Below are 14,560 nucleotides of genomic sequence, written 5' to 3' on the forward strand. Positions count from 1 at the left end.
GTTGTTTTCAGTGTCTAAGTTTTGGGGGTAACTTTTAACGCATCAATAGATAACTAATACAGCCCTCTTGAGACGTGGTCATAAATTTAAAAGATAGTGAAAGCAGTTGCAAATATAAAGTAAGATAGTCAGCAGAGGTATGTATTTTTTCTAGTTACATTCTGATGCACAGAAAAGGATACCAAGCAAAATTAAACACAGGTTACCCCTAGAGCAGAAGAGGAAGGGATGGGAAAAAGGGGGAGATGAAATAAAGATACATTTTCAGCTTTGCTCTATATATTTCTGTATGATTTGAATTATTTATAATCAGCTTGTATTCATTCTTTATGTATGTAACTTAAAATAAAATAAAAGACAATCTTAAAAAGGTAGCATTGAAGACTTCTTCCTCATAATATACTATAGAAAACAGGCAAAATATTCTATCAGGGAAGGGCAAAATCACACGGTTTGATCGGCTTCTTGAATGGCATTCTCTACAGGGCTGGAAGTACGCATTCTGGAACATTCACAAGTGCCAGGTAGAGCCTTCAGACACAGCTAAGTGGTTATTTGCAAATGCCAGGTTTTAGCCCCTGGTAAGGCAGTACCGTTCCCATTCCGTGTAACAATCCAGATGAACGTTCCGCTCAAGGTCCAGAGCTCTGCAGCTGCTGGCAAAGCACGCTGGGAGCCTTGGCATCTATCATCCAAGTCTGTTTCACTTTTCTCTGTGTGAAAACCTCTTGAGGCCCAAGGATAAAAGACATCTCATCATTTAAGCGTCAAGCACTGCTAAGTCAGATTCTCCAAGCCTTTCATCGACTGTGTCATTTTAGCCGCATCATTCTCTTAGGCTGTTACTCTATGAAGGTGTAAACACCAATGGAGAAAATAATGACTTCTTGAGGTTTGTTTTGTTTTCCAATCCTATGCCAAAGCCTTTTAGTATGGGTGGTTTCCCTGACAATTATTCACTGTGCTTTGCTTACTCTGCCTGCCTCCTAACTATCGTGCCCCTTAATAGAGGATACAAGGGAGCAGAGTTGTCAATTCACTGAAAATAAGTCAAAATTCATGGTAAATAATTGAATATAATCTTTTCAAATTTCCACTCTTATTAGATTGACATCTTCTGTGAAGCAGGGACCATATCTTCTGTATCCAACATTCACTAAATATCTCTGACTTTGCCAGGTAAGTGATACATTAGGAATAGCCCAGAGTAGCATGCATTATGTTTCCCTTGGCCATATCATCATTGTATTTCCTCTAGCCTCATTTTCCCTCTATCCTGCTTTCCTCATCTATTTTTTTCTAGCTCTTTTTTGGGTCAGATTTTTACATGCTGCCATTTAAAAAATTTATCTGACATTATGGGTTTATTCATTCTAAAACACCCTTCAACAGTATCCACAGAAAATTGGTTTACTATTGCAAGTTTTAATTATCTAAAAATCAGTTATCATAATTAGCAAGAGAAAGTTAGATTTTAACATGTTTCTAATCACTGTTGTATAAACACACAGCAAAAATCACCAATACCTTAAGTATTAGATCAATGTCTACTATTTACATCTTACTGCATTTTCCTCAATTTTAAGACTTTAAACTTTAGGTCTTCTCCTTGTACTGACCTTCACATGATTCTCCACTTGGTGAAAACATCCCATTGTCATGGTAGCCATCTCTGCACTCACAGTGGTACCATCCAGGCAGGTTGATGCAGTTAGCACGGCTGTCACACTGAACAAAGCCATCAGAGCACTCATCAATGTCTATTTGGGAAAGAAAACAGGAACGGGATGTTATACAATTGCTGCCTTTCTCTCAAAGAAACTAAAATATTCTGTTAGATGGCTACTAAAATATTTAGTGCCAGCAAATCCTTAAAACTGAGAAAACATAAAATCAAGAAAGTCTACTTGGTTGTTGAAAGCTATACAGAAAGAATGTAGTGGTATTAGCAATAGGAGAAACACCTAGACAGCTTCTCTGTTGCAAAAGTCATCCAACTGTAGAAACTGGAAAGAAACCATCTGTGATAGTCATTAGTGCTGCTCACCAAATATTTCCAGCTCTTCTTCTGGACACAAGCTAGGATTGCCGTGTGACTTCCTGAAGTCAATTAGGGAATGACATGTGTCACTTCCAGAGAGAGCCTTAAAGATGCAGTGTGTGATTCACACATACCTTTCCCCCATCACAATGACCAGCGATTTCCAGAAGCTCTGAAGATCAGCCTGAGTCCTGAGTGAAGACGATATGGGGCACATTCCTCCTCTAGTTGGGGTGGACGTAGAGTATGAGCAAGAAACGAACTTTTTTGCTTTAAGCCACTGAAATTTTAGGGTCTCTTATTACTATCAACATAATCTCCAGTATATGGCAATAGCATTCATGCATCAACATGCTTCAGATTTTGGAGAATATATCCCATCTATGTCACCTTTTAATGTGTTTCACATATATCATTACTTCATTCAATCCTCAAAAAAAAAAATCTTGCCATTTAGACAGCATATTGAACATATGAAAAAAAATGAGGCAAAAGGAAATTATGGGATTTAACCAAGGTCACCTAAGAGTTCATGTTTGCCTGACTTTCTGGTGTGTGCTCCTTCATACAAGTAGACACAGGCTGAAATTGGCAAAATTGTCTAAACAAACAGAGCATGTATCTTGAGTTTCATATATTTCCTCCAGTGGCTTATTACTATTCCCAAATGTTGTGAGACTTTTATTCTTCTTATTCAGTCTATTGATTAATGGGAACATCTGATGTCCATCCAAGTCTCTTTAATCAGTCATAGAGGAAAAAGTAATTCCTAGAGTTGCCTTACAGAGTGTCCCCTTCTTCTTAATACCTTCTGGGTTTCTGGGTGCTTTGGGGTTGCCTCAGACCTTGCTAAATGATCTGACGGCACCGTACCATCACAGCTGCCAAAAATATCCATCTTGACAACCCTTTGCCATGACTGCAGATTCCACTCGCCAAGGTAGAATAGCCTTTTCTTATATGTTTTCCGCACCTGCATCATATTCCCTGCTGCGGTGACCAGCATGACAAGTCCCTCCTATTGATGGGAAGATCAGATACTTTTTAGAGTCCTTTCCTCCCAGACAATCCACTCCAGCTCAGCAGTATCTACTGCCTTCTTAGTCTCATCTAACTTCAAATTCTTGGAAGTATATATTTCTTTCATTTTCTTTTAAAATTTCCTCTTTTACTATGTTCAATTTTTAAAGAGACAAATATTTGAATAAGTAAGATTTTTAAAAGAAAAAAAAGTCATCACTCATATACTTCTTGATAAGCCCAGAGTTCCTTCAGTAAAACAAGGCACAAACCATTCTCTTAGATTAGGTAGTAAGCCAAAATAAATATTTTATATGATTGCAAAATTTTAACATTATTTCTGAACTATGAGTGATTTGCCTCTGTGGTTTCTCTTCTAAGAGTCAGTTCCTTACAGTTAGTAATTCCTATTGTCAAAATAATTGTTAGTGGCCAAATCAGCTAAGCATTGACTTCCTGACACATAGCTGATGTGGATTGCTTCCATTTACTAAGGCCTCATAGGTTTTATGAAACAGCCTATCTGTACTTCAGGGGCCTCCCTAACTGATGATTTATAAATGGGACTAAAATGCTATGCTCATTTCAGCTTTATATGGGCTTTTCTTCTAACCCAAAAGATGCAGGAAATTGGTTATGTCATTTCTTAAGTGCATGGACAAAAGAAAACAGGCTGGAATTTAAGCTTTAGAAATGAGTTTGTTGGAAGGTCAGGAGGGGGATGTTTAGAGTACCTCATTTTAGAATGATTTGGTCATTAGCATTGGTGATTTGGAAGTAAATATTAATAGAACAGAGCCTTATCCACTGAAGCAACCTTCATATCTCTTACTTACCCTTTAATTTAGTTATTTTTTCTTGCTGCAACACAAGGGTTACCTCAGGTCACATGACACAGATATATCTTTCAATATTTACTCCTCACTCATTTTCTCCTGTCACTCTTTCTAATCACCAGGCCCACTCCTATACTGCTTCATCCCCATTTCTCTTTGTTTATATTACAGCAACCTTCCTTGATCTATATCCATTAAAGTTTAATAGAAATGTTACACAGTATATTAGTGCATATTCCCTGAAGACTGGGGATTGAAACATGTGCTGGCCATAATGTATTTTCCTATACAATCTGAGTATCATTATTTGACTATTAATACTAAGTAGTATTTTAGAGGATAGATATTCAAATATATATGTCACTCACTAATTTATCATTCAATACTTACTGAATACCTGTTATATGCCAAGTACTAAGTGCTGGGGAAACAAGGATATATAAAGCAGAAGTAATTTCTGCCCTTACTGGGTTTACTATCTATCTAAAGTGTGTTTTATTTTAAGAAAATTAAATTTATAAAAATCTGAATTTACAATCATGCAGGACAGTGTTTCCCAACATGTTATATATCTGCCGCCACTGGTATGGTATTTAGGTGATAACAGGCAAATATTATATTTTAATGGCTACATTTTTATATTTCTGAATTATTTCTATTTATAGCAAGTGATACTAATAGTACAGTAGTGAAATTGTATTTAAATTTTAAAAGTGAGAGGGATTACAGAAACAACAGTAAGTAGATATTGGTATAAACAGTATATGAATATGACAAAACTTATTAAGGTGGCATATGAATGACTGGAGTTTTGAAAACACTAAGATACAGTATGGAGCAATTATCCATATCTCAGAAGGATTTACTGAGTAGTTCATTAGGTAGCGAAATGTCTTAATTCATTTAAAATATTACTCAACTTATAAAATATAGTATAAGTATACATATGTCATGGCTCAAATTATATACTTGCTACCATTTAGGATAGCAAAGTAAAACTAGCCAGATAATATACATTGCTTTGTTTTACACTCTCATGTTCCTGCTAATTTTGATCTGTTTATGAAAACTTCTCTACTTTGGTGAAAGTCGGTAGAAAATGAAAGTGTGCTTGAATTGCCAAAGTATGCACTTTCCACCAGAAGGTATGTTTGTTTGGCTCATGTTCTAATTAAAGTGAAAGATGAAACAAGCAGCCTTATCTGTAAGCTATCTGATGGTATGTATATCTTTAGTTACTCAGTAATCACTAATAAGTAAAGAATTGAAATCTGATCCACAATTTAAGAATTAAGTATATTTTATCTATACACAAATGTAGATATTACTATGAGTTAGAACATATAAATGCACACATACTGTGTGCAATTTCAGATATGCACATATTGTGCTTTACGTATCATATAATAACAGAAAGTAGTAAAAAAAAATCAAATGATTTATTTCTTTGGTACTTTCTTTAGGTCAGTTAAAAGCAAACTTTATATTATCTAATTGAGTTAGAAACACAGAGAACAGCAGACCTAGGGGGGGAAAATGTTGTTATTTTATTCCATATAAGAACTACCAAGTTTGAACAAATTACTTTCCAAACCGAATTAAGAGTATTCAAAAAGGTTAGTACAGGATGTATAAGCTCATATGATTTAGTCTTAATTATAAGGACCTTAATTTTATACTCTGTAGGTACATTATATAAAAAACTAAAAATAAATTTTATGAAAAACTGTGATTTCATTATATATTCTCTCTTAGAAAGGAACTAGTTCCTTAGGGACAATTAGAACTTTTTCACTAGCTACATTTAGAACAGTCAGCTAGTGATGATATTGAGATGCTGTCCCAGAGCACAGAGAATCTAAAATCCAAAAGATATTCAGCCATCCAACAGCAGTCACGAATAGCAGTCATACGCCAGAGGCCAGAATCAACTTAGAAAATGGAAGTGGAAGGCGCTGTGGGGATAGATTTTCTAGAAAGTACATATGTTTTGAGGTAATCATTAAAAACAAACCAACAAGCAGAAAACAAGAAAGGAAAATGTATGAATAAAAAAAAAGCTCACATGTGTCAGTATCTTGTTTTCTTTGCCTCCCTCAGGTGTGGTGACACAAGACTGCATGCCTCCTACAATGTCACAGACCACTGGCTTCAGAGGAGGCCAAACAAAAATGGCTTTTGACATCAGCATTTAATGGGTCACTTTGGAAAATGACAAATTATTTCTTTGTAAAATTAAGTGTAGTTATAAAATGAGACACTTGGAGGATAAACAAACCCTTTCTCATGCATAGTAACAGTTATTTCTATCATAACAACATAACTAAGAATAATAAAAAGTGTGTAAATATCTAGAACCATCCATACCTAAAACAGACCCTAATCATTAGTTTAACCTGCTACCCTATTCAAAAGAAAAGAAAATACAATTATTTTTTAAAATGAGCATGGTACTTTTAATGGCAAAGTCAAATCATTAGAGTACTGTGTTTCAACGTGTTTATTATTAATAAAAACCCGACATAATTTCTCATAAAAAAATAGTACTTGGACTATTTATATCACTATCCTATGCACTGGTAGTTAAATTATATTGATAAACAGTAGGCAATTAAACACACTCAAAACAATTAATCAACTCTTGATTACCCACATGTGGATTATTTGCTTTCTAGATTATCTACAGCATTTTTTTTTAAATCACAAGGTCATTTCCCTCTGTCTTTTGTTGAGCTTCTGGGGAGTCGGCTTTCAACATTTAGATGGGAGTGCTCAATGAAAGCAAACTCTTTTGAGCATTACATTGTTTTTTACAACTGTTCCAGACTTGGGTATAAAATATCCAAAATTTCATAAAAAGACTGATTTTCTCATGTGAACTCTTTGAAAGTAAAATGACAATATATGTAAGTAAATTTTGAAAATCCTAAAATCCTCTTCACAAGTTGGATGATAACATTGGAGATTCAGTGAAAATTATTTTCACTACTTTATAGTTTATAATTAGGAAGTTAATGACAACTCTTTCAAAAAGCATAATATAATTTCTTCATCGTGTCATTTAGTCCTCACAACAGCTGTGTGAGCTATTCTTATCCTTATGTCATAGACAAAGAAGCAGTGAGAGCAAAGGCATTGCCCAAGGTCACACCATGGACCAGAACTCTTTCAACTCCAAGTCCAGTGCCCTTTCTCTCACCACAGGCTGCCTCTGAAGAACAACACTTGGCCAACCAGAAACAGCCTATACTTTGAGATGTCTCAGTATATCTCTTTTTTTTTTTTTAACATCTTTATTGGAGTATAATTGCTTTACAATGGTGTGTTAGTTTCTGCTTTATAACTAATCAGTATATATCTTAATGTGAGTGAATTCCAGCTCTGTGGCTTGTCAGCTGTGTAACTTTGAGTTATTTTACTAAACTTTTCTGGGTTTTCTGTTTTTGAAATCGAAGTAATACTCTCTATTTCTTAATAGTTCGCTCTTAACTACTGCCATTAACTATACATGGCATCACAGGAGAAGCAGTGCCTGGCTCAGAATAGCTACTCCTCCTTATCTTTTTGCCCACCTTTCAAAAGTATCTTGATTCTTTGGGTTTTCTGTCTATCAGTTTGAAATTTCTCACAAAAAAAACCCCAAACAAAACCAAAAATGGGGGGAGGGGAAGTCTGAATTGATTCTATAGATTGATTTGGGGAGAACTGACATCTTTACATTATTGAATCTTTTCATCCACACACATGATGTATTTCCTCTTTCTCTAATAATTTTTATAGCTTTTATGGTCTTCATAGATTTCTGAAAGGACGCCTTCTATATAGTTTGCCTGGGCTTATTCCTAAATGGTTTTTTTTCTTCCTTTTTATTGAAACCAACATTATTTTTCTCCAGCTTTATTAAGGTGTAATTGACAAATAAAATTGTAAGATATTTAAAGAATACAATATGATGATTTGATATATGTATAAATTGTGTAAGGATTCCCCCATTGCCCCATTGAGTTAATTAACACATCCATCACCTCACAGATTTACCTTTTTTTTTTTTTCCTTTTGGTAAGAACATTGAAGTTCTACTCTTTTAATAAATTTCTATTATACAATACAGTATAATCAACTACAGTCATCATGTTATACATATTATCTCCTCAGACCTAAAACCAACTGTACTGAGGTAAAATTTATATACAAAAAACGCCACCAACAATTTCATGAGTTTTGACACATAAACACTATCACAATCAAGCTATAAAACATTGCTTTCACCCCAAATTTTCCTTAATATCAAAATAGTTTAAAAATAATTTGTATAAATATGGGCTGTGACTATGCCTGTGTGTTTTTCTTTTTTTCTCTAACATCTAGCAAAGAACCAGACACATGGTTAGAGATTCATAAACATTTACTGAGTGAATGAATGACCTGTTTGTAATATCAGGTAACTAAGTGGCAAGCTCAGCATGACACCTTTTGAGTCCTGCTAGGTCAGGGGGAAATAAGGCAGGGGTGGCAGCTTGAAAGAATTCACTAAGATGCAATAACAAGATGATAAGATGACGCTTTCTCATCCTATTTCAAATATTTATGTCAAAAACTTGACTATAATATTAAATGGAGTAGAATTGGTATAGAAAATGTGTACATTATATATATATACATGAAATACAACATAAATGTAATTATATATTTAATATATATAACATATATTATTAATTTTTTAACAAAAAGAGTACATCCAAACTTCTGATTAAAGATGAAAGATTAAAAACATTGTTAAATCTCTTCTTCTTCCCATCTTATAAGCATTACGTTAAAGGGACAAAGAAAAGTGTAAACAAAGATAAAAGGTAAAACGCCACCAGTGGAGAAGAAAATTCAATGAATTTCTGGGTTAGTTAAAGGTCTACTGATGAATAATCAACTCAAGCACCTCCTCCCACCTTGAGCAGACAGCTGAAAGAAAGCAATTATCCCCAAAGCCAGAATGGATGGTTCTTCTGTAAAGAAAATAAATAAAATATCTGGAAGAAACTAAGTAGCTAATGTAGGAGTTATCCTCTGTAACAAAGTCCCCTGCATTTCAGTGTTTAGAGTTCAAAGTGTAAAAAGTGGCACCTTTTTAGCTCACCCAATGTAAGTCTATCAGTCAACAAACCTTACCTTCATATCAAAGGTCAATGTTTAATTCACTCTTAAACATTAATGTGAGATCAAGGAGAAACAAATACTTGAGAAAAGACTATAACATTTAACAGAATAACCAAGATATACCATCATAAAAACTGACCCTGAAGGAAACAGAGATAATGCACAGAACAGGACTTAAAATATTTCTAATTAATACCTTCTAATAGATTTGAAAGAATATTTCATTCATAAGAAAAGGACACAGTGCTATAAAAAGAAATATTCAGGGAATAAGAAGGAGCTCTTGGAAATTAAAAATATGATAGCTGAAATTTTTCAAAAATGCAATATAAGACTTGGAAGATCAAGTTGAAGTAGTCTTTCTAAAAGAGTAGCATATAGAAAATGGAAGAAAAATATGATAGGAAAAAAATCAAACAGCACCAACTCAAATGGTACATACAGCTTATGATTAAAGACAAATTTCATACCAAGAAAAGAGAAAAATCAAAGTGAAGAAACTATCTTAAATAATAACAATAATAATTGAAGAACTTTTCACAGGATTTTAGTCTTCAGATTAAAAGGGCCCATCAAGTTCTCCAAATAATGAACAATGAAATGATAGCCAATACTTACTGATGACTGAGTATATGGCAGCCCCTGTTCTTTGCAATTTACCTATATTTACTCATATAGTGCAGACAGCAGTCCCATGAGGTAGGAAATTTTATCACTCTCTCAATTTTAAAAAGAAAGAAACCTAGATACTGGGAGTTTAAGTAATTTTCTCAAGATTATTGAAGGGCAAAACTAGGATTTGAATCCAGATACTCTAGATATAGAGGTCAAACCCTTACCCCATATACAACACTACCTCAAATGAATGAAACAGATTCACATCTAAATGCACATTGTGAAATTTCACAATAAGTACAAAATACAAATCTTCCAGAAGGGAAATAACCCTTATGTGCAACCTAAAGGTTACACATAAAGGGATAAGAATGTGTCTAGCATCACATTTCTCACTGTTTGTTGTAAGACAGTGAAGCAATGATTTTGACCCTAGAATTCTATACTTGGCAAAACTGTCAAATACCTGGAAAAGCTGGATAAAGATATTTTAAGATATATAATTTCTTAGAAAGTTTTTGTGCCATTTACTATTTTTAAAAGATTTTACTGATGATGTAATGCAATAAAACAAAGGACTAAATCCATGTAATGAAACATCTATCAGTAGTTCACCACTCTCCTAAAACTCTCCATGTTGCAAGGATATACCACTGTCTTAGTTCTTTTACCTCATTGCCCCTGTATCTTGGTCTTCTTCTCAGGTCTTATCTTCTCAATCTCCAAAAGTTTGAGTTCCCTAGGGATCTATATTCAGATATTTTCTTTACCATCTACTAACTTCTTAATGATTTCATCTAATACTAGGGCTTTAAATACTCAAACTCCATCAATATACTGAAAACTACCTGTAGTGGGTTGAATACTCTTCCCCAAAACTTCATGTCCACTAAGAACTCAGAATATAACTCTATTTGGAAATAGGGAAGCAAGGAAAACTAGGTATAGTAGATAAGACAAGAAATGAAGGTGAACACATATATTGGTGAAGGCTAAAAAGGTAACTTACATTAGAAAAGGGAATATGGAAGGGTGGTGGTATAAGGAAGGTAAATCATCATCTATCATAGAAAAAAGTCTACTGGTAATGTCTAAAATTGACCAGTTAAACAAAGCATGGTATAAACATATTAGAAGAATTGGAAAGTGGTCCCCCTGGAAAGTGATCCCCCCTAGCACCTTGTCTCAACTGGACTTTCACAAGAGAAATAAGTTCTAATGCCCTAAGGCATCCTGAGTAAATCATGAATGAACTTCTCTCCTGTGTATCTGGTATGGCACTAGTCATGTACCGTCCTTGGGAGATCTGAGAAATTAGTTGCTCGGGTCATTTTCTGGTTTGTAGTTCAGGTGAGGAACTCCTATTAAAAAAGCTGATAGAAGGTAAGCAGCCAGTGAGTCAGGGGACTATTGCTTTTCATTCCAAGTTCTTCTGTTTTTGATTTTTTTAAACGTGTCTAATTTCTTTCATATACGTAAAAATATTTTTAGAAAACATTCAGAAGCCTCATTTTTAAAGTGTTGAGTATAATATGATAGCAATTGGCTAGTAGTGATATCTAGATGAAAAGAAAGATGAGCCAGAAGCTCTGGAAAAAGATATCAGGACCAGAAACATGCGGATAATATAATCAGAACTGATACTACAAGATGCTTCTGAAATTGGAACAGGGGGATGAAACTACTGAAGTTGAGATAACAAAGAGACAAGAAAGAGCCAAGGACAGTCCTTGGGGAAAATGGAGGGAAAGAAAAGGCAGAGGAACTGTAGGAGGAATTGTTAGCAAGGTGGGAAGATCACAAGTGTAACCACAGGAACCAAGGGAGAAGAGAACCTCGAGGGAGAAGAAAGGACTGTCAACAATGCCAAGGAGTTTTTCCAATGTCCTCTTGTAAATTTAAGAATAAATACTTCTGGTTTAACAGAGAGTTGAAACTCCCTCTGATGTATGAGCAACAAGTTGAACAAAGCGTTTAATAAAATGGAATTCTGGAAACTCCTTAAAACCTAAAAATCTTTGCCATTACAATATCCCTTTTGCAAGGTAGCTTAGCTTAATGTGTAGGATATGAGGCAGAATACTTTTACTCATTCATTCAAGTACATATCAAATGTCTCGCATAGAAAACACACTAGTCATTACGGTGGTATACTCAAGAGTTCACAGTCTAATAAAAAATGCAACATCAGCACAAGTACCTCAGATGCAAGGTAGATATGAGGCCTGTAGGAATAGTACAGGTGAAGAAATATGTGAATTCAGGAAAGAGACATGACCTCACTCTGAAACTCTGATCACTGAAAACTAGGCCACTGGAGTAAAACATGGCTGAACAAAAACTTCCGGATTTATTCCTGCAAATACTAGAAAATTACTTAAAACGTTTATTCATTTATTACATTGTAATCAAGTACCTACTTTTAAAATCGGCATGGTTTTTTTGTACATTAGATGGTATTATGGTTAGGCTCTCAAGATAATATGAATGTGAAGCACCTGCTGGCTCTGTAATAATAAGTAGACTGGTTTTAATCAGGGTAAAACCAGGAAACTCTTAATTCCTATGCTTCCCTGAGCCACTTTCTAATAGCAAGGATTAGATCGCCTACTTGATATTGAGATTATTTCCGGAAGGAGAAAAAAGAAGCTGATTTCCTCAAACTATCCAGCAAGAATAAGATGGCTAAAGTGCCTGTGTGTAATAATTTAATGCAAGCTTTCTAATGATTAATATAGCACTATAAAAGGCTTTTTGCATTTTGATGAGCTCACTTACTGGTTATTCAGAAAACAAGCTTTGCACGGCACGCCAGGAATGGTAAGATGACAGTCAAAATAGCTACTCTGTATTTATTTGTGAGCTAACTCACAAACTTATATCAGGAGAAATACTGCTTTGAGCTAAATGAGCTCACTGATGACAATAAAAAAAGAAATGGAATACTACAGTTTCCATACATATCTGAATGAGAAGTCATCGGATAGAGCTTTGAGTGGGTGCTAAGCAAGAAATGTACTGATGGATGGCCTCTGCTGGCTTTGAGCAAGTGTCAGATCTCTGACAGACTATCTACTTTCAGACCACTTTATTGTAACCACTGCTTCCATCTCTGCTAAAACACCCATTAGCTTGATACAGCCTTCTCAGCCAGTAATGAAACATCACAGCTCTCCCACTTAGTTAATTGAAGGGGAAAAATACCAAAAAGAAAGCAATTGAGCAAACCAATAACTCCTTCCAATTACAATTAAGTGAAACAGCCTATGGGTTTCTTAAAGACAGGTTTGCTCTTTTATGGTGCTCCCAAACCTCTTAACCACACAGGCTGATGGTCACTGCTTGGCCCTGTCAATATGAGGTCATTTAATCAAACTTCTTCCAGACTGAAAATATTTTTTTGTTCACTTTAACAACCTATTTCTTCATGATCAATCAGATCAGTTGTGCAATTAGACTTGATCACTAAGGCAACACCAAATCATACATCAAAGGGTTTCCAATCTTGAATGTTTGAGCTAACAGATTCGGCCTAATTCTGTACTTGAGTAATGTATTTTAAAAAGGAAAAAAAATCCTTTAGACAACATTTTTATGATTATCTGATATAAAGAAGGGACTAAGAGAGAGAGAAGATAACCGACAGTTGTCCGGCTACTAAGTGTCAGATATTTTATCTGGAAATAAAATACCATTACACTACTGTTTACATACACACACACTCAAACTTTTAAAAAATATTCATATAGTGACTGGAGAAATGATATGAAGGGACCCAAAGGGAAAACAATCCCTATATGAGCAAAGCTGCCGCAACTACTTGTAGTTTTCTATGGAAGCACATGTGTTTCCCAGGAATTCTTCCTGCTGCTCAGAGGCAAGATCCATCCAAAGTGGTTTGGCAAGGTTTGACCTTCTAGTGGTTTCAGTGTATCAGTCAACAACAGAAGCAACGGAAAGTCTAGTTTTATCTACACTATCTCAGTATTAAGCTGCTAGAGCAAAGATAACGATCTAAATGTACAGTGATGAGGGAGTGGTTAAATAAATGATGGCACATGCGTAAAATGGAACCCTCTACAGCTTACTAAAATGAGGTTTCTTTTTTTTTGTTAATAGGGGTATAGTTGCTTTACAATGTTGTGTTAAGTTTCTGCTGTACAGCGAAGTGAATCAACTATATGTATACAGTTATCCCCTCTTTTTTGGATTTCCTTCCCATTTAGGTCGCCACAGAGCACTGAGTAGAGTTCCCTGTGCTATATAGTAGGTTCTCATTAGTTATCTATTTTATACGTAGTAGCGTATATTCTTCTGAAAATTATTAATGACATGCAAAAGCACTTATGATAAATGTCATGTAAAAAAGCAGGATTAAAATTATGAAGAAAGTATTATTCCAGTATGTAAACATGTATTTCATTTTGAATAAGCAGTCATCTTCAGCTGGTGATATTACAGATTATTTTTGTGTATTTCTTCATTTTATAAATCTTGCAGATTAAATATACATTGCTTTTATAATTTAAAAAGATTGTTATCTTATAGAATATTGTATCTTATATAATTTTATACAGCAACTATACTTCAATACAAATTTAAGAAATTAGATATACATTGCTTTTATAATTTAAAAAGATTTACAGAAAGGATATGGAGTTTATAAATAAAACCAGGATGGATTAGAAGAGTAGCTCCTACGCACCCTTGTAAAGTAATGTCTCAAGAAGATGGTCAAGGCCATCTACTCTCATCTCCCATGTTACCCTTCCACAGATCCCGTGGTCCAAGACTCATACTGGCCCTCCCCTTCCTTGCACATGAACTGGACTCTTCCATCTCCATGCGTTTGCCTACAAGGTTCCTTTTTCCTCGAATACACATTCTCTTCCTTGGA

The 14,560-nt window shown here is 34.7% G+C and overlaps 1 protein-coding gene across 2 annotated transcripts in view; it reads right to left on the reverse strand.

Moving 5' to 3' along the window:
- NELL2 (neural EGFL like 2) overlaps nt 1–14,560 on the reverse strand; it is a 363,845-nt gene that overhangs the window by 32,640 nt on the left and 316,645 nt on the right. For both annotated transcript variants that reach the window (XM_082349392.1, XM_082349391.1), the window contains exon 17: nt 1,620–1,760. In XM_082349392.1, coding sequence (XP_082205518.1) covers nt 1,620–1,760 — 141 coding nt within the window. The remainder of the gene's footprint in view (nt 1–1,619; nt 1,761–14,560) is intronic.

This window comes from Balaenoptera borealis, assembly GCF_965194805.1.
Source record: "Balaenoptera borealis genome assembly, chromosome: 13".
Taxonomy (NCBI): domain Eukaryota; kingdom Metazoa; phylum Chordata; class Mammalia; order Artiodactyla; family Balaenopteridae; genus Balaenoptera; species Balaenoptera borealis.